The following is a 23,938-nucleotide window of genomic DNA, read 5'->3' as shown; positions in this document are numbered from 1 at the left end:
TCTGTACTATGAAGCGCCGTCCGATCAACTTTGCTGCATTTGGCTGAATCTGGGCTGAAAGTATATCCCGGTACACTTCAGAATTCATCCGGCTACTCTTGTCTGCTGTTATGTCATCAGTAAACACAAGTGACCCAGTGCCATTGAAAGCCATGCATGCCCATGCCATCACGTTGCCTCCACCATGTTTTACAGAGGATGTGGTGTGCCTTGGATCATGTGCCGTTCCCTTTCTTCTCCAGTCTTTTTTCTTCCCATCATTCTGGTACAGGTTGATCTTTGTCTCATCTGTCCATAGAATACTTTTCCAGAACTGAGCTGGCTTCATGAGGTGTTTTTCAGCAAATGTAACTCTGGCCTGTCTATTTTTGGAATTGATGAATGGTTTGCATCTAGATGTGAACCCTTTGTATTTACTTTCATGGAGTCTTCTCTTTACTGTTGACTTAGAGACAGATACACCTACTTCACTGAGAGTGTTCTGGACTTCAGTTGATGTTGTGAACGGGTTCTTCTTCACCAAAGAAAGTATGCGGCGATCATCCACCACTGTTGTCATCCGTGGACGCCCAGGCCTTTTTGAGTTCCCAAGCTCATCAGTCAATTCCTTTTTTCTCAGAATGTACCCGACTGTTGATTTTGCTACTCCAAGCATGTCTGCTATCTCTCTGATGGATTTTTTCTTTTTTTTCAGCCTCAGGATGTTCTGCTTCACCTCAATTGAGAGTTCCTTAGACCGCATGTTGTCTGGTCACAGCAACAGCTTCCAAATGCAAAACCACACACCTGTAATCAACCCCAGACCTTTTAACTACTTCAGTGATTACAGGTTAACGAGGGAGACGCCTTCAGAGTTAATTGCAGCCCTTAGAGTCTCTTGTCCAATTACTTTTGGTCCCTTGAAAAAGAGGAGGCTATGCATTACAGAGCTATGATTCCTAAACCCTTTCTCCGATTTGGATGTGAAAACTCTCATATTGCAGCTGGGAGTGTGCACTTTCAGCCCATATTATATATATAATTGTATTTCTGAACATGTTTTTGTAAACAGCTAAAATAACAAAACTTGTGTCACTGTCCAAATATTTCTGGACCTAACTGTATATACTGATTGTAGATGTTCTCTTGGCTTTTTTTCTCCATCCACACCAGAGTGCTATGATGACGACTGTAGAATTAGTTGCTGTGATATTTTTGGCCCCTGGTTTCTGTAATGAGCCCTATGTATAGCAGCACAAATAAATTCACACCCCAGACCTGACACCTAATTAAATTCTGACTCCAGACTAAACAACATATAAATTCAGACTTTAGACAAGACCCCTAAACAAATTCAGACCTCAGACCAGACCCCTAAATTAATCCATACCCATAAATAAATTCACATCTCAGACCAGACACTTAGAGGGTTATTCCCAATTTTATAGATGGCTATTGTTGGCTAGATCTTATCCAAACGAGCACTTTTGCAATTTACTGCTTCTTAAAATTTGCAGCCGTTTTTGAGATATTAACATTTTTCTTTTGTTTACAGCTCGTTGTCTAGGAGACCGACCACCGCTGTTGTTTAGTTTATAAGCCCTGCAATGAAGCTGGCCAGGATTAGAAGGTAACAGCACACTCAGCTTCAAAACAGCGCTTACAAGATCAATAGAAAAAAGCTTGTAAGCACTGAGCATGTTCTGCTGTCTAGCAGCAGTGGTCGGTTCCCTAGGCAACGAGATGTAAACAAAAGTAAAGTGTTAATATCTCAAGAACGGTTGCAAATTTTAAGACGCAGTAAATTGCACAATTGCTTGTATTTACAAGCTCTATCTGACAATACTCATTTATAAAATTGGGGAGACCCCTTATAAAAATGTAGGCTCAGACCTGCCCCCTAAATACAGTAAATGTCTCTACCCATTAATCTTATTACATGAGAACTGCGGACACTCAGTGACATGTGATCTGGAGGTTGCGCTGTTGTGTTCACCTCTCTTAGGGAATTGGTCCCCGTCATTTTGTGGAAATATAGAAAAATAGACATTTCCGGACAGCCAGACACTTGTGTCTGTGGAGCGCGGCGTTTCTTCCACCCATTGTCTCGTGGCATTGCGGCTTTACATAACAGGAAGCCGCTTCCTCCAGAATAGCTCGGATGTAGAGTAACCCACTGCATCCGCTTCTATAGAATTTCTAAGGTCACATGTATGGGGACGTACCGAGCAAATCAGTGCTGGATATATCATTAATGTGTTGTTTTGCTCCTTTCCTATAATAGTGATATTCAGGGCGCAATTTATTAAGGCTAATAACCCAATATGGGGAGCGGTCCGGTTTCCCGGGGGTCGTGGTTTGTCCTCAGGGTTCAGATACAGCTGAATACCATGTTGGATCAGGGATCCATCACACTCTCAGATCACGTGAGACCAGCTCGGGAAAGTGAAATGCTCCAACTGTAAAGAACCCTTTCCTATTTAGCTGCTGGAATCACTTTTTTTCCATCTGCAGTGAGTGCCCCTTGGTGCTTAGTAAGGACCAGGGGGCACTCATTGCGGTGGTATGACGAATTGGTATGAGAAAAAAATTGCAGCATGCTGCGGGTGGCAGCGTATATTTGATGGCGCGCACCCATTAAATTCTATGGGTGCGTACAAAACATCGGAATGCACTCGGATAACATAATACTGTGTTGGGGGACTGTGGGGAGCATTATACTATGCGGGAAGCTGAAAGGGTATGTACTGTGGAGGCATCAAATTGTATGGGGCATCATACTGTGTGAGGAGACTGTGGGGGTATCATATTGTGGTGGTGTAGCACCCACAGGGCAAGGGGTTAACCTTACTCGTCGCTGGGCCTGATGATGTCAGGTCTGGGGATTTCACGGGTGGCCCCAAGGCGTACAATAAAGAAGGGGGGTTGCATGATGGAGGTTTGATTTCATGACGCCACCTGCGTAAGCGGCCAGGGAATTAGCCACCGCTGCTGTCTCTGTCCTCCGGGGCAGATGGTTATAGCAGCTAAGATGTTTCTGCTTCCCACAGGTGGAGCAGGCCCCGGGGAAGATGATGAGGGGAATAGTAATGGCGGGTGCCGAAGCACGGGGCGGCGGTGCCGGCAAGGGAAGGCGGACACAGTCTCTGCGGGTTCAAGGTTTTCTTTACTCACAGTCCTGGTTTACCCCGGAGATGCCAGTCACCGTGTGATGGGCCCAGCGAATCCCGAGCAATTCGAGGTCACCGCCGGTGTTCCCGCTGTGAGTCCTTTCTGGTCGGGGTCCCTCCAATCCCGGTGTATGTAGACTATGGAACGGGCTGCGGGTGTTTCTTGCACTCTCCCCAGATCCTAGAATCTCGTGTAGCTGTAGAGAACCCCAGCTGAGCTGTATACTCTGAGCCACGGGTCCTATGACACTCCTAGAAATGTGAGGTAAAAGAAGATTGGACCGAGGTCCCAATGTGTGCCCCACCTCAATCTGTGCCCGGGGCTAACTGACCATGTGTAGAGATGTTCCTTCCCTTTTTCGCAAGTGGTGCCCGCACCCCAGGTCGTTGTCCCAGTGACTGGGAAAGTACCATGCTTCGTGATGGCCAACCCCATCTACCCCAGGCCATCCCCACGGTGGGAAAGCACCTAACTGTGTTTGGTGTGTGAATGTGAGAAACACCAGCGATTAAGCTCTCCTTACTCGTGATGAGTACTACATCTTAAAGGAGATACAGTACCCTGTGGCGACTAAAGCCTCAGGGGCGCCACAGTGGCATCTTACTGTATTGGAGGCTGTAGGGGTTTCATACTGCATGTGGGGTCTGTGGGTGGTAACATACTGTATGGGAGCACTGTAGGATCCATCATACTCTATGTGGGGGCTGTAGGGAGAATCATACAATGTTGGGGAGCTGTGGAGTCCATCATACTGGTTAGGGGAACTTGGGGGTATCATATTTGGGTACAGAATCTCACTGTTTTGGGGCATCATACTGTATGGGGGGGGCTTTAGGGGTTTCATACTGCATGTGGGCTCTGTGGGTGCCAACATACTGTATGGGAGCACTGTAGGATCCATCATACTGTATGTGGGGGCTGTAGGGGGAATCATACAATGTTGGGGAGCTGTTGTGTCCATCATACTGGTTAGGGGGACTTTGGGGGTATCATATTTGGGGAGCATCTCACTGTATTGGAGGAATCATACTGTATGGGGGGCTGTAGGGGCATCATTCTGTGTTCGGGGTCTGTGGGTGGCAACATACTGTATTAGGAGCACTGTGGGGCCTTGATACTGTATGTGGGGGGAATCAAACAATGCTGAGAAGCTGTGATGTCCATCATACTGTATGTGGGGGGAACCAAACAATGCTGGGAAGCTGTGGTGTCCATCATACTGTATGTGGGGGGAATCAAACGTTGCTGTGAAGCTGTGGTGTCCATCATACTGTATGTGGGGGGAATCAAACAATGCTGGGAAGCTGTAGTGTCCATCATACTGTATGTGGGGGGAATCAAATGTTGTTGGGAAGCTGTAGTGTCCATCATACTGTGCGTGGGGGGAATTTGAGGGCAAACTGTGTGATGGGGCATCATACTGGATGGGAGCATGATACTGCATGTAAGGACTGTGGGCACATCATACTGTCTATAGCGGCTGCGGGGGCATCATAATGTATAGGGGGCACTGTTGGGGTCATGAAAGGATACCATGTGAGGGAACACTAATGGTGTTTACTGGAAGCGGAGACACATTACTTTCTATGTCAGGGAGAAGAAAGTTGGTGCGGATCCTTGGAGAAGAGACCGTAAGTATCAATGGGGGATAAAATACAACGTCACCGCATCTACCATCTATAGAGCACAATCCCCATCATCCGGTCCTCCTTCTCTATCACACTTCAGTCTACTTCATCCAATGCTGCTGCTATTAGTCCTGCTAAGACCATTAGTTCCACAAGTCATCACCACGAAAAATAAAGTCAGGACCAGACATAGAGCAGCATCACCACACAATATTCTCCCAATTGGGGTTTTCATATGAGGTGGTAGAAAAAGCAGGAGGAGGGAATATGGGGAACCACGATCTCATACTTACCTTTCTTGAAAAAAGCCCTCGGTCCATCAAGTTTGATTCAATTATGCAAAAAAATGAGGAAAAGATTTTTAAAAAAAAAATAAAAAAAAAATTGTATAAATGAAACAAACAAAAATAGAACATAGCCATAATATCATGAATAAAGCAAGACTACTTTCAGAGTATAGCAAATATTTGCTGACAAAATAACAAATTAGTACCAAATACCATCACTAGAGGGCAGTAAAACACCACAGAATATAATAACGTGCAATGGAAACAGGATATTTAATGATATTTGCTCAAGGACCAGAAAGATAAACTAAGCAAATAAATGCAAAAGGTGAAACTCCAAAAAGTGTCACAGAATTATTCTTCTATTGCAAACACTATAATATGATGTAAGTAAAAATATGTATAAAAAACACCATGTTCAGTCTGGGATGGCGCTCGCCCCGACGTGCATTTCGATGAGGCTTCATCAGGAGTTAAATAGTATTGCTGACATCATATTATACAGTAGAGTGTAGTAATCTTGGGTTCATTACTAATTCAACCGATCAAGGTCTTCTGCCCTTTCTAATCCTCTCCGACATCATGTGACCACAGCTCTGACTTTCTGGCTCACACTGAAGCTCACATTTAATCCTATGAGAGGCTTGTTCCAAGTCCACATGGAAATGCTGTATAAGTCACCAATCACATGATGCAGGAGTGGACCGATGCAGCGCTGGAAACGGCAGAAGACGGCAATCGGTAAATTTATTAATGCATATATTCCACAAACAGTGTTGATAGCTAACTGACGCAATAAAAAAAACTAATGCTGGAGTTGTCCTTTAAGGGAAACTTGAGAATTGACACTACTGTTAGAAGTGATCGCTTGTGGAACTACTGGTCTCAGCAGGACAGATATATCTGTGACCCAAGGTATTATGACCAGTGGATCCTGTGTTATCATTTGTGTACAGAGGTCTTGCCTGTCATTGTAACCCTGCCTGTGATGATAATGAGCCTGCTGAAAAATCTTCCTAAAAGAATAAAGTCTAAAATAGCCCTAGTGGCCACTGTGAAAACTGCAAGAGTACTCATTTTCTGTTTTAATAAAGATTGTCATCCAAAATAATAATAATCATAATAATAATATAATCATAATTTTATTAACTATATATATATATATATATATATAGAGAGAGAGAGAGAGAGAGAGAGAGAGAGAGAGAGAGAGAGAGAGATTATATAGATGTGTATATATATATATATATATATATATATATATATATATATAAATATATATATAAAATAAAGAAAAATAAACAATAGGTCATTTTCTGACGACTCATTCCCTTTAAAGGAACCTTTCTTGCAAAAAAGGGACCAATTGAAGTGATTAACCCATTCACCTCCCAAATTTTTCGCTTTCCTGTGTTAACTTTATGTGAGTAAATAAAATAGTAGCACCATAAACAAGGTTGATGCAAGATAGGCATAGAGAGAATTGTAATGGAGTGACCTCTAGTGGTAACAGCAGGAATTCTTACAATTCGCTGGACCTTAAAGGGAACCTGTCAGCAGAATTTTTGCTATTAAACTAAAAGACTCCCCTTGTGCAGCTCCTGGGCTGCATTCTAGAAAGGTTCCTCTTGTTACTGGCCCCCCTTTCAGACCTAAACACTTTATAAAATCTTACCTTTTGCTATGGTAATGATCTTTGCTGGCCACGGGGGCGGGCTGTATTGCGTCCGTTATTCCCCCTCCTGCCGCTGTTCGCCGTCCCCCAGTGTTGATTGACATGGTTGAGGCCACCGCCCTCATGTTACGTAGTGCTCCTGAAGTCTGGCGCATGCCCAGTGGCACTATCACGGGACTAAGCACTGTTCAAATCGTGAGCGCCGGTGATGTTATTGCGCAGGCGCGAGATTATGAGCGGGTAATTGGGTAACACTGGTGATGACATTGTCATCACTAGCGTCATCCAAGTAGCCGCCCATAATCTCGCACATGCGCAGTTGCACTATCGCTGGACAGCACTGTTTTCAAATAGCGAACGCCGGTGATTTTATTGTGCAGGCGCGAGATTATGAGCGGCTACTTGGATGATGCTGGTGAGGACATTGTCATCACCAGCGTCATCCAAGTACCCGCCCATAATCTCGCGCCTGTGCAATAAGATCACCGGCACTCGCGATTTGAACAGTGCTTAGTCCCACGATAGTGCCACTGCGCATGCGCCAGACTTCAGGAGGACTGCGTAACATGAGGGTGGCGGCCTCATCTATGTCAATCAACACTGGGGGACGGCGAATAGCGGCAGGAGGGGGAATAACGGACGCAATACAGCCGGCCCCCGGGGCCAGCAAAGCTCATTAGCATACCAAAAGGTAAGATTTTATAAAGTTGTTATTTAGGCGTGAAAGGGGGGCAGTAGCAAGAGTAACCTTTCTAGAATGCAGCCCAGGAGCTGCACAAGGGGAATCTTTTAGTTTAATAGCGAAAATTCTGGTGACAGGTTCCCTTTAACTCTACAGTATCATGGATTTAGATGGAGCTGTTGGGTTCGGGTCAAGATATGTGCACCCTGCTCTCCTGCTATCACTGTTATAAGTTATATTAATTATCCTTGCTTATATAGCGCCAACATATTCTGTAGCACTGTACTCACATTGCTTTAAAATTCTCCCCCTTACTCTTTAATTGCACAGAAAATGTTAGGAACATTTTATGAATTAACCAATATATTGTGGATAATAAAAACCAGATTGACATTAGTGACTGAACCACCAGAAGATGAAAAGGATTGAAAAGAAAATAGAATAAAAATTACATAAACATAAAAAATATTAATCAAAAAAATAACAATAAGAAATTTGGTGTCAAAAATAAAAATGACTAAAAACCAAACTTTTTCTAAATAGATGAGTTGGAGTACAGGGGTAAACCCCTTAAATAAGTGAGGTGGCCTTCCCATTGGTTGCCAGCACATGGCAGCGCCTCTTCGGGGATGTCCCTTTGGGATGTAACATGCAATCTGTCTGCTGGAATTCTCCAGCCAAAAATTAGTTGTCTATTACAGTATCAACTTTGTAAGAAATATTTCATAAAGTATTATTTAAAGGGGCTGTCCATCACTATTGGGGCTAGCACTTCTCCATGGTCCCAGGGTGCTGCATAAATTAAAAAATATATATATACTGCTGTTCTGCCCCGTGTCCCCCACCGGTCTGTGTATATAAACTGTCACCTGACTGCTGCAGATGTCACATAATATTGTATATTTTAGTAGACTGGTGGGGGATACAAGGCTGACAATGATTGATTGCAGTGGTCATGTGACATTATTTATGTTAGGAGACTGGTGGGGAGACACAGGGCCAACACTGATTGGCTGCAGCGGTCATGAGACAGTGATTATGTCAAGAGACTGGTTGGGGACCAAAGGCTGACAATGATTGATTGCAGCGGTCATGTGACATTGTTTACATTAGGGGACACAAGACTGACATTGATTGATTGCAGTGGTCATGTGACATTATCTATGTTAAGAGACTGGTGGGGGACACAGGGCTGACACTGATTGGCTGCAGCAGTCATGAGACACTGATTATGACACGAGACTGGTGGGGGATACAAGGCTGCCAATGATTGGCTGCAGTGGTCACAAGATATGCCAGGAGGCTAGCAGGGGAGGGACATAAGGCTGACAGTGGATGTGTATTTTTTACATTTATGCAGCACCCTGGGGCCATTGTTAAGGGACTGTCCATTACTGATGGATGAAAACTTAGGCGCTGCATTGCGTTGTGTAAATGCTAATTCCTTTCCATACCTGGTGGCGGTATTATTTGGGCAGGTAATTATCGCTTCCTACTTCATACATGGCAAATATATTCCAGATAGTGTTTCTGAAACTCTGGCACCGAAAAGATGAAGACTGCAGCTGTCAATCTCCACATTTTCTTTTCTAATGCCAAACTGTAAATGTTCAAGACCTCCCACCGCTAGATGTCTCTCTTTCCACACTACTATGACTGCTTTTATTCCCTCCCACCGCTAGATGTCTCTCTTTCCACACTACTATGACTGCTTTTACTCCCTCCCACCGCTAGATGTCACTCTTTCCACACTACTATGACTGCTTTTAATCCCTCCCACCGCTAGATGTCTCTCTCCACACTACTATGACTGCTTTTATTCCCTCCCACCGCTAGATGTCACTCTTTCCACACTACTATGACTGCTTTTACTCCCTCCCACCGCTAGATGTCACTCTTTCCACACTACTATGACTGCTTTTACTCCCTCCCACCGCTAGATGTCTCTCTCCACACTACTATGACTGCTTTTACTCCCTCCCACCGCTAGATGTCTCTCTCCACACTACTATGACTGCTTTTATTCCCTCCCACCGCTAGATGTCTCTCTCCACACTACTATGACTGCTTTTACTCCCTCCCACCGCTAGATGTCTCTCTCCACACTACTATGACTGCTTTTATTCCCTCCCACCGCTAGATGTCTCTCTCCACACTACTATGACTGCTTTTATTCCCTCCCACCGCTAGATGTCTCTCTTTCCACACTACTATGACTGCTTTTACTCCCTCCCACCGCTAGATGTCTCTCTACACACTACTATGACTGCTTTTATTCCCTCCCACCGCTAGATGTCTCTCTTTCCACACTACTATGACTGCTTTTAATCCCTCCCACCGCTAGATGTCTCTCTACACACTACTATGACTGCTTTTACTCCCTCCCACCGCTAGATGTCTCTCTACACACTACTATGACTGCTTTTATTCCCTCCCACCGCTAGATGTCTCTCTTTCCACACTACTATGACTGCTTTTAATCCCTCCCACCGCTAGATGTCACTCTCTCCACACTACTATGACTGCTTTTAATCCCTCCCACCGCTAGATGTCTCTCTTTCCACACTACTATGACTGCTTTTATTCCCTCCCACCGCTAGATGTCTCTCTCCACACTACTATGACTGCTTTTATTCCCTCCCACCGCTAGATGTCTCTCTCCACACTACTATGACTGCTTTTACTCCCTCCCACCGCTAGATGTCTCTCTTTCCACACTACTATGACTGCTTTTATTCCCTCCCACCGCTAGATGTCTCTCTCCACACTACTATGACTGCTTTTACTCCCTCCCACCGCTAGATGTCTCTCTCCACACTACTATGACTGCTTTTATTCCCTCCCACCGCTAGATGTCACTCTCTCCACACTACTATGACTGCTTTTATTCCCTCCCACCGCTAGATGTCTCTCTCCACACTACTATGACTGCTTTTATTCCCTCCCACCGCTAGATGTCTCTCTCCACACTACTATGACTGCTTTTATTCCCTCCCACCGCTAGATGTCTCTCTCCACACTACTATGACTGCTTTTAATCCCTCCCTCCGCTAGATGTCTCTCTCCACACTACTATGACTGCTTTTATTCCCTCCCACCGCTAGATGTCTCTCTCCACACTACTATGACTGCTTTTAATCCCTCCCTCCGCTAGGTGTCACTGCTCACACACCATAGCTCTATCCACATTGCTATGACTGCTTTTAATCCCTCCCTCCGCTAGATGTCACTCTTTCCACACTACTATGACTGCTTTTAATCCCTCCCTCCGCTAGATGTCACTTTCCACACTACTATGACTGCTTTTATTCCCTCCCACCGCTAGATGTCTCTCTCCACACTACTATGACTGCTTTTAATCCCTCCCACCGCTAGGTGTCACTGCTCACACATACATTACCTATATCCACTATACTATTTCTGCTTTTAATGCCTCCCACCACTAGGTGTCACTGCACACACACCATCGCTCTATCCACATTACTATGACTGTTTTTAATCCCTCCCACCACTAGGTGTCACTGCACACACACCATAGATGTTTCCACACTATACTATGCCTGCTTTTAATCCTTCCCTCCGCTAGGTGTCACTGCTCACACACCATAGATGTTTCCACACTATACTATGCCTGCTTTTAATACTTCCCTCCGCTAGGTGTCACTGATCACAATTAGGAGAGCTCGGGACACTGGCTGATGTGACGCTCTATAAAACACTATTAGTACTCTATGACCCGCGTTTCCGGGTGCCGTGTTTCCGGGGCTTCTTGTGCTGAGCTCAGCTCTGTAGGGAGATGGTGCTGCTGGAAAGTGAGCAGGTAAGCGGCGGAGGGGGAACGGACCGGCCCCGGGGGCAACGGGCATAGTCAGTGCTCAGTACCGAGGTCGGCGCTCATATTACTGTGTTTGTCGCTTTTTATATGCTGTAGTTGGTTTTTTACTCAGCATTTTTTTATTATTTTTTTTACAGGTTTAACAAGAAAAATCACAATGATAAGATACAATACAGTGCGGGGCCCTGATGTGACTATAAGCAGCTACAGCTGATAAAACTGTCACAAGAGTGGGCACCGGAGGGCGCTATTACAGGGGACACGGCCGCCACAAACCCCTACAACAATCCACGAATGATAGGTTTTAGACTTAGCAATGCAGCATAGCTGAGAAAGCTAGCCCCACCCACACCAGGCTCTCTATGTACAATGTCTATAATCACAGGCCAGGGAGTGTTGTTAGATTGCTGTGCATGAGGCAATGTAGTCCGGTAATGATAAGGTCCTGCGGCTAAAACAATCATTGCAAGTAAATGACACCTTGGACCTTTGCTGAATAATGTGTGTTATCCCCTACAGCCTGCTGCTTCAGATTACACAGCAAAAATCTGCTGTTTCCCTTTATCCTTAAAAACATCAGGTTTGTCCACTTTGATGGAGCCGTTTGGTCCAGGCTGGAGTGACCTTACTTTAATGTGGGGTGTCACTATCTGCATGTTACTGGTGTGAGATCAGTGGCCCAAAACCATTTAACCCGTTCACTAACTCCCTTGGGTGCCCACTTTAATCACTTTTAAAAGTCACGGCACCTCGCTGCATTGCATTTTATTATTTTATTTAATTTTTTTTTTATTTTTCTTGTTAAATCTGTCAAAAATGGCAAATAAGGAACCACTTTGTGTATTGTGGTCAGTAATGCACAATGTGTGTACTTGATTGTGTTTTGGTATATGTGTGTGTGTGTGTATGTATGTGTGTGTGTGTATATATATATATATATATATCATTTTTTTTTATTTTTTTTTTTTTTTTTTCCCCCTCTCCTCTTTTTTAACACCCCCTCCCCATCCTCTTATACACTTCACCATCATATCTGAGGCCCGCTTCCTAATGTCTCTGATCACAGTTTTGGTCGTCCTACTCGTGACTACTGCAGCCAATCATTGCTGATGTGTGGCACAATTATGTGCACTGGTCACATGGATGAGCAGCACTTCTGGATCCTGAACCAGGGCAGCGCTAATTAAAATTGCTTGTCTCGACTTATGAAATGTCAAGTGAACACTGTGTGACCTGGAATTGACTACTAGTAGTAATGCAAAAATCACACTTTCTTTCCCTAGTTTTTAACGGAGCTCACACGTCTGTTCCAGAAATGCCGAACAACTGGGAGTGTCTTTATCACATTAAAGAAATGTAGGTATATTTCCTATTTGTCTAATGGACATGTCCAATACATTCAGATGAAAGGCGATAAGGGTCAGATGGACAATGAGCCTATGGATGATCCGAGTAATGCGCCCGATGTTCCTGGTGGAGTTTTAGAGGCCGCTGCAGGCGGTCAGTGGTCTCTCGGCAGTTTGGTGTCGACTTCAGTTACAGATTACACAGCGAGACTTGCCTTGTAGTGATCCTGAGTTGCAGCCTGTTACTTAGTCTAATTTATTCCTGCTTCAGACTGAACATTTCCAATGCAAAAAAAACAAGGTGTGTAATAAATGGGATCACCAAATATTAAATAGTTAATCAATTTTTATTAGCAAAACAACTCCAACACTATTAAAAACATTTAAAACACACCAAGGTGTTCAAACAAACAAAAAGGGTTTGCATACAATAAGGCAAAACGCCACAAGTCACCCCCTGTATATAAATGTTTCTTCATCGTTCCTTATGGGAGACCCAAACCATGGGTGTATAGCTTCTGCCTCCGGAGGACACACAAAGTACTACACTCAAACGTGTAGCTCCTCCCTCCTAGCATATACACCCCCTGGTAGCCAGTCCTAGCCAGTTTCAATGCTTTGTGTTCAGGAGGTCACACACACACATGCATTCTCTGATTTTTGATTTTTTGGATTTCAAAGTTTTGGAAGAAAAGCGGGTCCAGTCTGGACTCCCGGCATGTCCCTTCTCACCCCACTGTGTCGGCGGTGCTGTTAAGGTTGATGTTACAAGGCTGCAGCCTTCACATGCCGCGCTCCTTCGCCATCCCTTGGGGCTCTGGCTTGAAGTGGGAGCCATCACGGTTCTCACTGCTTTACAGGAGACCGGTCTCCATCCGCAGCCCTGTTCAGGATCCTGTCGGACGGAGCGTTTAACCCCCCCCCCCAGGGACCTGGCACCTGCGTCTCAAAAGCTAAGTATGAGACGTTATTACCACAGAAAGTGGTCTTTCCAGGGTTCCCTGTACTTTATTTATTGGGGGGAGTGTATTATATGTCTGGGGTAACATTTCCGGCCGGTTCTCCAGTTTTCACTGGAGAACCGCGCCGATGGTGCCTGCACGCTGGCCGCATGTTTAAATCTAGGCCCCGGCTTTGCCTGAGGCCTAGTTTCGGTTTCACTCCCCCTGCATGTCAGTCATGCAGAGGGACGGTGTGGCTCCGCCCAGCGGCTGTTCAGCACAGGGAGCGGACACTCCTCACTGAGGAAAGATTCCCTCCCCTGTATACCTCATTTGCCCGCTCTCAGAGTAGGCCCCGCCCCCTCGCCTCGCTCCGGTCGCCATTTTCTCAGCGTTCTCAGTGTCTGCATAGGCACAGAGATACCACATTGTGACAAGTTGGGGCCAGGGCTGGGGGACTGGAGGCATGGAAATGTATGTTAAACGGTCTAGCAGCCACAACCTTCAGTTGTGCAGCTGCTTATTTTATCTGTTCTATACTCTGCTGGGGTCATTCTGGAGATGCATTCCCTCACAGAGCCCCCACTTCTGCAGCATGTCTCACATCAGAGCAAGGCTGCAAGGCTGTTCTTAACATGCACTGCATGTAGACTCGTACTGCCTGTACTGAGCACATAAACACAGTGGTCCCTCAGCCTGGAGGCTCGTCAGTGGTCCCTCCAGCTGCTCCGGGGGTGCTGAGCATGCATTAGCCCCCTTCTCAGGGCGCTTCTGCTGCTACGGCTCGCTCAGCAAGCTCTTAGAGGCCTCTTCATCTGGTTTCAGACCCCGTCCTCCTAAAATGGAGACGTAGGGTCCCCTGTCCTTCCCCGTCCCGCAGCTCTGATTCACGAGCTGACTCACTGGACGAGGAGGATGTCTTTACTGGGGGCTCGGACGCTACTTAATGTACATTGATCTGTCCGAAGGTGACGCAGATGCTATTGATTTGATTGCGTCCATTATATTTGTACTGGACCTCAATCCGCCTGTATCAGGGGAATATCCCCCTCTGGCAGAAAGGCATCAGTATACCTTAAGAGAACAAGGAGTGTGTTCCGTACCCACTCCAGTTTTCAGCCCACTGTGACCAAGCCCAGAGCCTGTCCTGACAGACGCTCCCAAAGCGTGGTTCTGATGACTGTTTCCCCCTTCCACCAATGGTGGTCAAGGAGTGGGCTCATTCACCAAGGGTGGTCCCTCTGGTGTCTAGTATTTCAGCCCGGATAGTTGTATCAGTGGCTGACGGCACCTCTCTAAGGTTCCCACTGTACATTAATTCTGTACTGGACCTCAATCCGCCAGTATCAGAGGAGCAAACTTCTCTGGCAACAAAACACCAGTTTACCTTGCCTAAGAGAACAAGGAGTGTGTTCCTTAACCACTCCAGTTTTCAGGCCACTGTGACCAAGCCCAGGGTCTGCTCTGGCAAACGCTTCCCAAAGCGTGGTTCTGATGACAGTTTTCCCCTTCCACCAGCGGTGGTCAAGGAGTGGGCTCATTCACCAAAGGTGATCCCTCCGGTGTTTAGACTCTCAGCCCGGACGTTGTTTCAGTGGCTGATGGCTCTTCACTTACGGTTTTGCTGTCTGCCAGGTTGACCTTCTGGCCAAATCTGTATGGAGGCGGCAGGGGCCTCGTTCTCCTTTTGCAGCAGTGCGGCTTTCAAGCCATCTCTGCTTCTCTAGAGGAGATGCATTCCCTCATAGGGACTCTTTGCCCGAAATGGTTGCCTTAGCTTCCAGACTTCAGTCTTTTCATCCTATGCCATGTCCGCCATGCTGGAGGCTCTCACCGCACTGCGGTGGCCTCGGCTAATTTTCTCGCTATCCGCAGGCTCCTGTGGCTTCGGAAGTGGACGGCGGATGCTTCTAAAGAAGTTCCTTGCTGGGCTCCCTTTTGCTGGGACCAGACTGTTCGGGAACAACTGGATGAAATTATTAAGGAAGCTCCTGGCGGGAAGAGTTCTTCCATGCCACAAACCTAAACCAGGAAACCTGTCCAGGGCAGGAATCAGTCGAGGTTTCGTTCTTTTTCCTCCATCTGATCGTTCTCTAAGCCCTCGGCCTCGCCCACTGGCTCAGCCAAGGATCGTAAACCCAAATGGCGCGCGAGAAGACCGCAGGACATGCTGCCACTAAGGCAGCCTCCTCCTGACTATCTGGCCACGCCAGCAACGTCCTTGGTCAGTGGCAGGCTCTCCCACTTGGTGACGAATGGTTTTAACACGTCTCCGATCAGTGGGTGCGGGATACCATCTCCCACGGCTACAGGATAGAATTCTATCCAGCCCGCCAAACAGATTTTTTTCTGTCAACTCCCCTCTGCTCCAAGGCCGCCGCCTTCTCACAGGCCGTGGCATTCTTGCAGGCCACTGGAGTAATTGTACCGGTTCCCGACTGGTAACGGTTCTGAGATTTCTGCTTAAATCTATTCCTAGCACCCGAGGAGGGCGGTGCCTTCCGACCTGGATCTCAAGCTTCTCAAGCATGTTCAGGTGCGGCAGTTTCGCATAGAGTCTCTGCGATCAATCATTGACCCAAGGAGATTCCCTAGCATCCATCGACATCAGAGATGCGTATCTGCATGTGCCAATCGCAGTTTCACACCAGCGTTGGCTACGTTTTGCAATCGGAGTGGTCCAATTCGTGGCTCTTCCCTTTTGGGTTAGCCACAGCCCCTCGAGTATTCTCAAGGTCGGGGCAGCTGTGATTGCGGTCCTGCACCTCTAGGGGTTGGCAGTGGATTTTTTTTTTTTTTTTTTTTTTTTTTGTCCAGGACAGCCTTCTACTCTGGGTTTTCATCCAGTGCAGACTGTTAGCGGAGTGCCTCGCTCACTCTCGCCACTCTCACCAATTCGGGTGGTTTGTCATTCGGTCCAAGTCCACTCTGACTTCGACCCAGAAGTTCACAGACCCAGAGACGCAATTCGAGACTCTGTCGGCACTTGTGAATCTGCCCTTAGTCAAGCAGCACTCCCTCCGCTGGCGGTCGACGTCGTTCCTTCAGGCACTTAATACAGGTGCTGGATCAGATGGTGTCAATGGAAGCATTCCCTTGCCCAGTTCCATCTGCGTCCTCTACGCCTGGATATTTTCCGCTGTTGAAACAGGCGGACTTCCTCCTTCCACGGGGCGGTTGCTTTGCCACAGACCAGGGGCTCATTTCAATGGTGGCATCGTCCCCTCTGTCTCAGGGACGCTCCTTTTTGGCTCCGTCCCGGGTGATCCTCACCAAGATGCTAGTCTATCCGGCTGGGGAGCAGTATATCTCCACCATGGAGCGCAGGGCACTTGGACTCTGTCCGAATCAGCCCTCTGGATCAATGTGCTGGAAATCAGAGCTGTGTTTCTAGCTCTCTAAGCCTTTCACCATATGTTGGCAGCCAGGCACATTCGAGTCCAGTCAGACAACGCTACAGCGTTTGCCTACATCAACCTCCAGGGCGGGGCACTCAGCCGCCTGGCAATGCTGGAGGTTCATCGCATTCTTCAGTGGACGGAGGACTCCTAGTCCACCATATCCACAGCCCACATCCTAGACGTGGGAAACTGGGAGGCAGATTGTTTCTGCCGTCAAACCGTGGCTCCACGATCCTCAGGTTTTTGCGGCAGACGCACTGGTTCGAGTTTGGTCCCAGCTTCGTCTGTCTAACGTGTTTCACCCTCTAGTTCTTGCCCAGAGTCCTGCGCAAGATCAGAAGGGAGGGCCGTCGGGTCATTCTCATTACTCCAGACTGACCCAGGCAAGCTTGGTACCTTGACCTGCTCCGTCTGTCCGTAGAGGTGCCATAGCATCTCCCGGACTGTCCAGATCTTCTCTCACGAAATCCGTCCTTCCGCCAGAGCCTACGGCTCTCAGTTTGACGGCGTGGCTCTTGAGTCCTGGATCTTGACGACTTCTGGTATCCCTCCTGAAGTCATCTCCACTATGACTCGAGCTCGGAAGTATCCTTTGGCCTTTTGGCCTTGCCGTCCCTCCTGTCCCTTCTGCAGTCCGGTCTGCAGCTAGGACTATCCCTCAATTCCCTTAAGGGACAGGTCTCGGCTCTGTCAGTGTTGTGCCAGCGGCGTATCGCCCGGCTGGCCCAGGTGCGCTCCTTCATGCAGGGCGCATCTCACATCATTCCGCCCTACCGGCGGCCCTTGGAGCCCTGGGACCTTAATTCGGTCCTCATAGCTTCCGGAAACCCCCCTTTGAGCCTCTTGGGGAGGTTTCCTTGTTTAGTCTTTCACAGCAAGTGGTCTTTCTAGTGGCCATAACTTCCCTCAGGAGAGTCTCTGTTTTGGCTGCACTCCTTTCGGAGTCCTCCCTTCATCAAGTCAAGGTGGTTCTCCGTCCGACTCCGGACTTTCTCCCTAAGGTGGTTGCTGCCACCTTAACCGGGGCATTTTCCCCGCCTTCCTTTTGTCCGGCTCCTGTTCATCGCTTTGAAAGGGCGTTGAATACTCTGGATCTGGTGCCGGCGCTCCGGATCTATGTGTCTCGCACCGCTGTTCTTAGGCGGCGCATCTCTCTTTTGTGCTGACCGCTGGTCAGCGTAAGGGCCTTTCGGCATTTAAGCCGACCCTAGCTCGTTGGTTTAGGTCGGCCATTTCCGATACCTACCAGTGTACTCAAGTGCCTCTCCCGCCGGGGATCAAGGCACACTTGACCAGAGCTGTCGGTGCCTCTTAGGCTTTTAGGCACCAGGCTACGGCTCAGCAGGTCTGTCAGACTGCCACTTGGACTAGTCTGTATACTTTTTCGTAGCACTACCAAGTGCATGCTCTTGCTTCGGCAGGTGTCAGCTTGGGCAGACGCATCCTTCGGACGGCTGTCGCCCATTTGTGCAGTTAGGTTTCGCCTACTTCTCAGTTTTTCTGTTTATTCCCGCCCATGGACTTCTTTAGAACGTCCCATGGTTTGGGTCTCCCATAAGGAACGATGAAGAAAAAGAGAATTTTGTTACTTACCGTAAATTCTTTTTCTTATAGTTCCGACATGGGAGACCCAGCACCCTCCCTGTTGCCTGTTGGCAGGTTTCTTGTTCCGTGTGTTTTCACCGGCTGTTGTTGTAGACAGAGGCTCCGGTTGTTCCGGGTTTTGCTCTATCTCTACTTGTGGGTGGATGTCCTCCTTCAGCTTTTGCACTAAACTGGCTAGGACTGGCTACCAGGGGGTGTATATGCTAGGAGGGAGGAGCTACACGTTTGAGTGTAGTACTTTGTGTGTCCTCCGGAGGCAGAAGCTATACACCCATGGTTTGGGTCTCCCTTGTCGGAACTATAAGAAAAAGAATTTACGGTAAGTAACAAAATTCTCTTTTTTTACATGTAAAAACACACTAGAAGCAAATGAAACAAAGGCAAAAGGCCACAATACTGATCGATGGAAATATCAAAAAAATATAATGCACCTAGTATATACATGAAAATACATAAAGTTCCATAAATACCATATCAATCAGAATTCAGGATGGAAAAATCAGCTGACAGAAGCAAATTCTGCAAAAAGAAGGCAGCCATAATGGAGGGAGGACAAGAGGAAAAAGACCCCTAAGGCTAGGTTCACATTTCCGTTTTGCATCACACATGCGTTGCTTAACGCATGTGACTGATGCGTTTCTACAACGGATGTCAAAGAACAGAATTCATTGTCGGACTCCGTTGTGTGCGGGGGGCGGAGCGCCGGGCGTCGGAGATCGGGGTGGAGCTGAGCGGGGCCATGGCGCTGAAGACGTAAGTGCCGCGGGGACTGCAGGGCTGGGGACGTGTGTGTGTGTGTGTGTGTGTGTGTACGTACACATGCGGAGTGCTGGAGGGGGCGGAGCCAAGTGGTGAAGTGTCGGGCTCCCTGCACATGTATCCAGGGTAAATATCGGGTAACTAAAAGCAAAGCACTTTTTGCTTGGTTACCCGATATTTACACTGGTTACCAGCGTACACCACTTAGCGCTGGCTCCCTGCACACGTAACCAGTGTAAATATCGGGTAACTAACCAAAGCGCATTGCTTGGTTACCCGATGTGTATCCTGCTTACGGGTGCAGGGAGCCAGAGAGCGCATGCGCAGCAAAATCCTACGGATTGCGCTGCTCAAAAAAACGTTATAGCCTGCGTTCCGCCCGGCGGTCAGTCGTTCCACGACTGATCAGTCGGGCAGAGGGTGCAACGCAGCTTCAGCAGTCACAATCCGCCGCTCATACAAGTCTATGGGAACAACGGAATCTGCTAAACTGATTCCGTTGTTTCCCAGAGCCGCGGATTATGACTGATACAATTTAACAGAAGTGTGAACCTAGCCTAAGATATTTGTTTTTAATCTGAGTAACTGATCTAATGTTCCCATTCTAATTAATAAGTCCATTGATTGGGGGGGGGGGGGATGCACATGAATGTCATTTGAGTGCTGTCTATAAATTACTGAATGATTGGTCGGATAAGCTTAAGGCTATGTGTGCGCTCTGCCTGCAGCTCCTCCCATAGACAGAGCACGGGCTGCTGGCAAAGCGCACGGAAGAAGTGACATGTCACTTCTTAGAACGCAGCGATTCGGGCAGCAGCCGAAGCGCTGCGCTCTAAGACGCCACGTGCACACGGCCCCTGCACCATCTCCATAGACTGTGCAGGGGACGCATGCAGTTATGCTGCGCTACAAAGCGCAGTGTAACTGCATGAATTACGCACACGTGCGCACATAGCCTAAAAATTGTTGGGTTTTTTTTTTTTTCTTCTTCTTGCTGTATTAGTTGCTGTTTTGATGGGAAGTTCTCCAAAATGGAGCAGGGGATTAATGAATTTGTCGCTAAATCATTATTATAGTGCCATTTATTCCATGGCGCTTTGCAAGTGAAAGAGGGTATACGTACAACAATCATTAACAGTACAAGACAGACTGGTATAGGAGGAGAGAGGACCCTGCCCGCGAGGGCTCACAGTCTACAGGAGGAGAGAGGACCCTGCCCGCGAGGGCTCACAGTCTACAGGAGGAGAGAGGACCCTGCCCGCGAGGGCTCACAGTCTACAGGAGGAGAGAGGACCCTGCCCGCGAGGGCTCACAGTCTACAGGAGGAGAGAAGACCCTGCCCGCGAGGGCTCACAGTCTACAGGAGGAGAGAAGAATCTGCCCGCGAGGGCTCAGTCTACAGGAGGAGAGAGGACCCTGCCCGCGAGGGTTCACAGTCTACAGGAGGAGAGAGGACCCTGCCCGCGAGGGCTCACAGTCTACAGGAGGAGAGAAGAATCTGCCCGCGAGGGCTCACAGTCTACAGGAGGAGAGAGGACCCTGCCCGCGAGGGCTCACAGTCTACAGGGAATGGGTGATGGTACAATAGGTGAGGACAGAGCTGGTTGCGCAGTGGTGTACTGGACTGAGGGCTATTGTAGGTTGTAGGCTTGTTGGAAGAGTTGGGTCTTGAGGTTCCTCTTGAAGCTTGGTAGGTGAGTCTGATATGCTGAGGTAGGTATTTATTTATTTTTTTTTTTTTGTCAAGTCATGTGTTTTTAAAAAAAAACACCAATGTACTCAAATACCCACATGTACACAAACTATTCTGACTTTTCTTTTAAAAAAAAAAAAAAAAATCCAATTGATTAGGTGAAATCATCTGCAATTGCTAAACTCCGCCAACAAAGTGGGAGTATTTAAAAAAAATAAATAAAATAAATTACATAGCTGAGCACTAATGAAATGGATTCTGAAAAATGCCCCAATGAAAACAAAGGTACAAAATACAATTACCGGGCACAAAGGCAGTAATGAATCAGAGCAATTGCATTTCAAGGGGAAATTAGAAATCCTATCCGTAGCTTCTATCAGAATAACTTTTTGCAAATCTTAACCCTTGTTTTGGTACCAGGGGCTCAATATGACCCCCATGCAGATTGGGACAACTAGAATTTTTTTTAATAATGGTTCCATAGGGTTAAAAAAAAAACTCCTTGTCTGACTTAGCACTTTTTTTTCTTCATTGATTATGTACCATTGTTTTTCGGGAGTGTGGCAATAAACGGTGTATACTTTGTCATTTCGGCTTACAGATGACGGGCGGACGAAGCCGATTCCGAAGAAGGGCCACATAGAAGGCTTTGAGCCAGCTGATAATAAATGTCTTTTAAGAGCCACCGATGGAAAAAGGAAGATCAGCACTGTGGTGAGCGGCCGGGCAGTGACGGGGTCTTTACCAGTCTCTTTGTTAGGGCCACGGTTCCACTTGTGCACAGCTTGTGATGCGAGAGCATCGGGAGTGATATGATAATGACCCTCTGCTGTGAGCATCAGCCGAGGGTCATGCGACTGTGATGCAATCTTGTGATTGTATCACAGCTGCGGAGAAGAGGGAGGGAGCACTTTCTCCCCATCTCCTCCGCTGCCTGTCTCTGTATACATCACACTGCGGTCGGATGACATGCGAGTTCAGTGCGATGTTACACACGCTCCCATAGACTTGTATGGGGGTGCATGAGTCAAGAATAGCTGCCAAATGCAGCATGCTGTGATTCATTTCTCAGGCAGTTATGTCAGGAGAAATCAATCGCAGACGAACACTGCCCCAAAGATTTGCACTAGAGTGATGGCGCAGTCCGATGTTTTATGATTGCACTCGTCCATGCAAAATGCAAGTGGAACCGAACCCTCATTCACATCCACTCATCGTCTGTCTTCTATCTCCACAGGTCAGCTCTAAAGAAGTCAACAAGTTTCAGATGGTGAGTGCTCCGTGTGATTGGGGACTGTCGGGCCAAAGATGCACTGCTGTATTGTTTCTTCATATTTCCCCTCTTTGGTTCCAGGCTTATTCCAATCTACTACGTGCAAATATGGATGGACTGAAAAAGAAGGATAAGAAGAGCAAAACCAAGAAGAGCAATGCCACCCAGTGACGGACTCGGACTCTTTATTTGATAAAAATGAGAGCAGTGAGAAGAGCACAGTGGCCAGAACCGATGGCAAGGAATGGGTCCAATCGCATACATTGCTCTGCTGCTGCCTATTTTATTTTGTGCTAATTATTTTTATATTTTTTTTTTGTAATTGGAAGATATTTTTCTCAAGGTTCACTGTATGGATTGTCCAGTTAGGACGCGCATTTTTCCTTTATTAAAAGTTATACTGAGTTTAGTTCACCCCAAATTTGTCAGGATTGCATTATCATGAGTACTATTAACACGGTGACCCTCGGCCCCTGAATAGCAGACCCTGGGATGACAGCCAGGAGCACTGACTTATATATCCTCCATAGGTGAGGTGTAGATGTATATTCATTTCTATAGAAGCTGCATTGTAGTACCTTATACAGCTACTACTTGGTGAATAACACTTGGGTGTTCAACTCCATTTACTATATACCGTATCTTTCGCTTTATAAGACGCACCCCCAAATTTGGTGAAGGAAAAGAATTTTTTTTTTTCTTTGTTAAATGGGGTCCGTCTTATAATGCCAGTGTCCGTCTAACAAATCATAGGGTAAATGTCCCTCATAGCCCCCCCATCCTAAAGTTAGCCCCCTTAATCTGGGTTGGCCCCCTTATATTGAATATGGCCCCCTATGGCTGGCACACGTCCTTCTGTGCCCCCTATGGCTGGCACACGTCCCCCTGTGTTTGATATGGCTCCCATGCTGCTGTCCATAGTAAAATAAAAAACTCTTTACTTAGCTTCTCCAGTGCTGTCCTCCCTCGTGTCTCCCTCCGTGCTGCTGAGCTCCTGTACTTCCTGGTTCTCAGTGCTGGTCATGTGATCGGCACAGCAGAGTGACATTATCTCTCTGCCTGATCACAGCGGCAGCAGGGAGACCGGGGAGACACTGGGAGATCAGCGCTGGAGGAGGTAAGTAAAGCTTTTTTATTTTAGGATGGGCAGCAGCATGGGGGCCATATCTAACACGGGGGGCATGTGCCATCAAAGGGGGGCGCAAGCACATATAATTTCCGCTGCTCCCCCAGCCCATCACTGCGATGCGGTTTCAGCACCACGGTGATGGAGAGCGGCTGTGCATATTATGAGTAGGAGATCTCCCACTGCCTCCACCAGCCTGCCTCAGCCCCCAGCACCGCTCCAGAGCTGTGCCCTGCAGTATATAATCCGTCTATTCCGGTTATAAGTCGCACCTCCTACTTTCCCCCAAAATTTGGGGGAAGAAAAGTGCATCTTATAAAGCGAAAAATACTGTACATTCACCAGCTGCTGCTGCAGGTAAAATGGCAGGAGACATGTCACATCCCAACTGATCTGATATTAATACCCTTTTGTATAATATCTTGAGGATAGGTCATAAATATCTTTAGGCCTTGAAAATCCCTTTAACCCCTTAACGACCGCGGGCCGTAAAATTACGTCCTAAATGACATAATCTTACTGCCCGCGGTCCTCCGG

General features: G+C 47.2%; 1 protein-coding gene across 1 annotated transcript; it reads left to right on the top strand.

The window, feature by feature from the left end:
• The first annotated feature begins 11,134 nt into the window (after window positions 1–11,134).
• On the top strand, window positions 11,135–22,696 carry SRP14 (signal recognition particle 14). The gene is made up of 5 exons (XM_075329928.1): window positions 11,135–11,242; window positions 12,541–12,613; window positions 21,604–21,716; window positions 22,240–22,272; window positions 22,357–22,696. Exons 1-5 carry the CDS (start codon window positions 11,219–11,221, stop codon window positions 22,444–22,446), a joined length of 333 nt encoding a protein of 110 aa, XP_075186043.1. The 5' UTR covers window positions 11,135–11,218; the 3' UTR covers window positions 22,447–22,696.
• The last annotated feature ends 1,242 nt before the right edge of the window (window positions 22,697–23,938 follow it).

Source organism: Anomaloglossus baeobatrachus, chromosome 12 (genome assembly GCF_048569485.1).
Source record: "Anomaloglossus baeobatrachus isolate aAnoBae1 chromosome 12, aAnoBae1.hap1, whole genome shotgun sequence".
Taxonomy (NCBI): domain Eukaryota; kingdom Metazoa; phylum Chordata; class Amphibia; order Anura; family Aromobatidae; genus Anomaloglossus; species Anomaloglossus baeobatrachus.
This window is presented reverse-complemented; position numbering and strand designations above follow the sequence as displayed.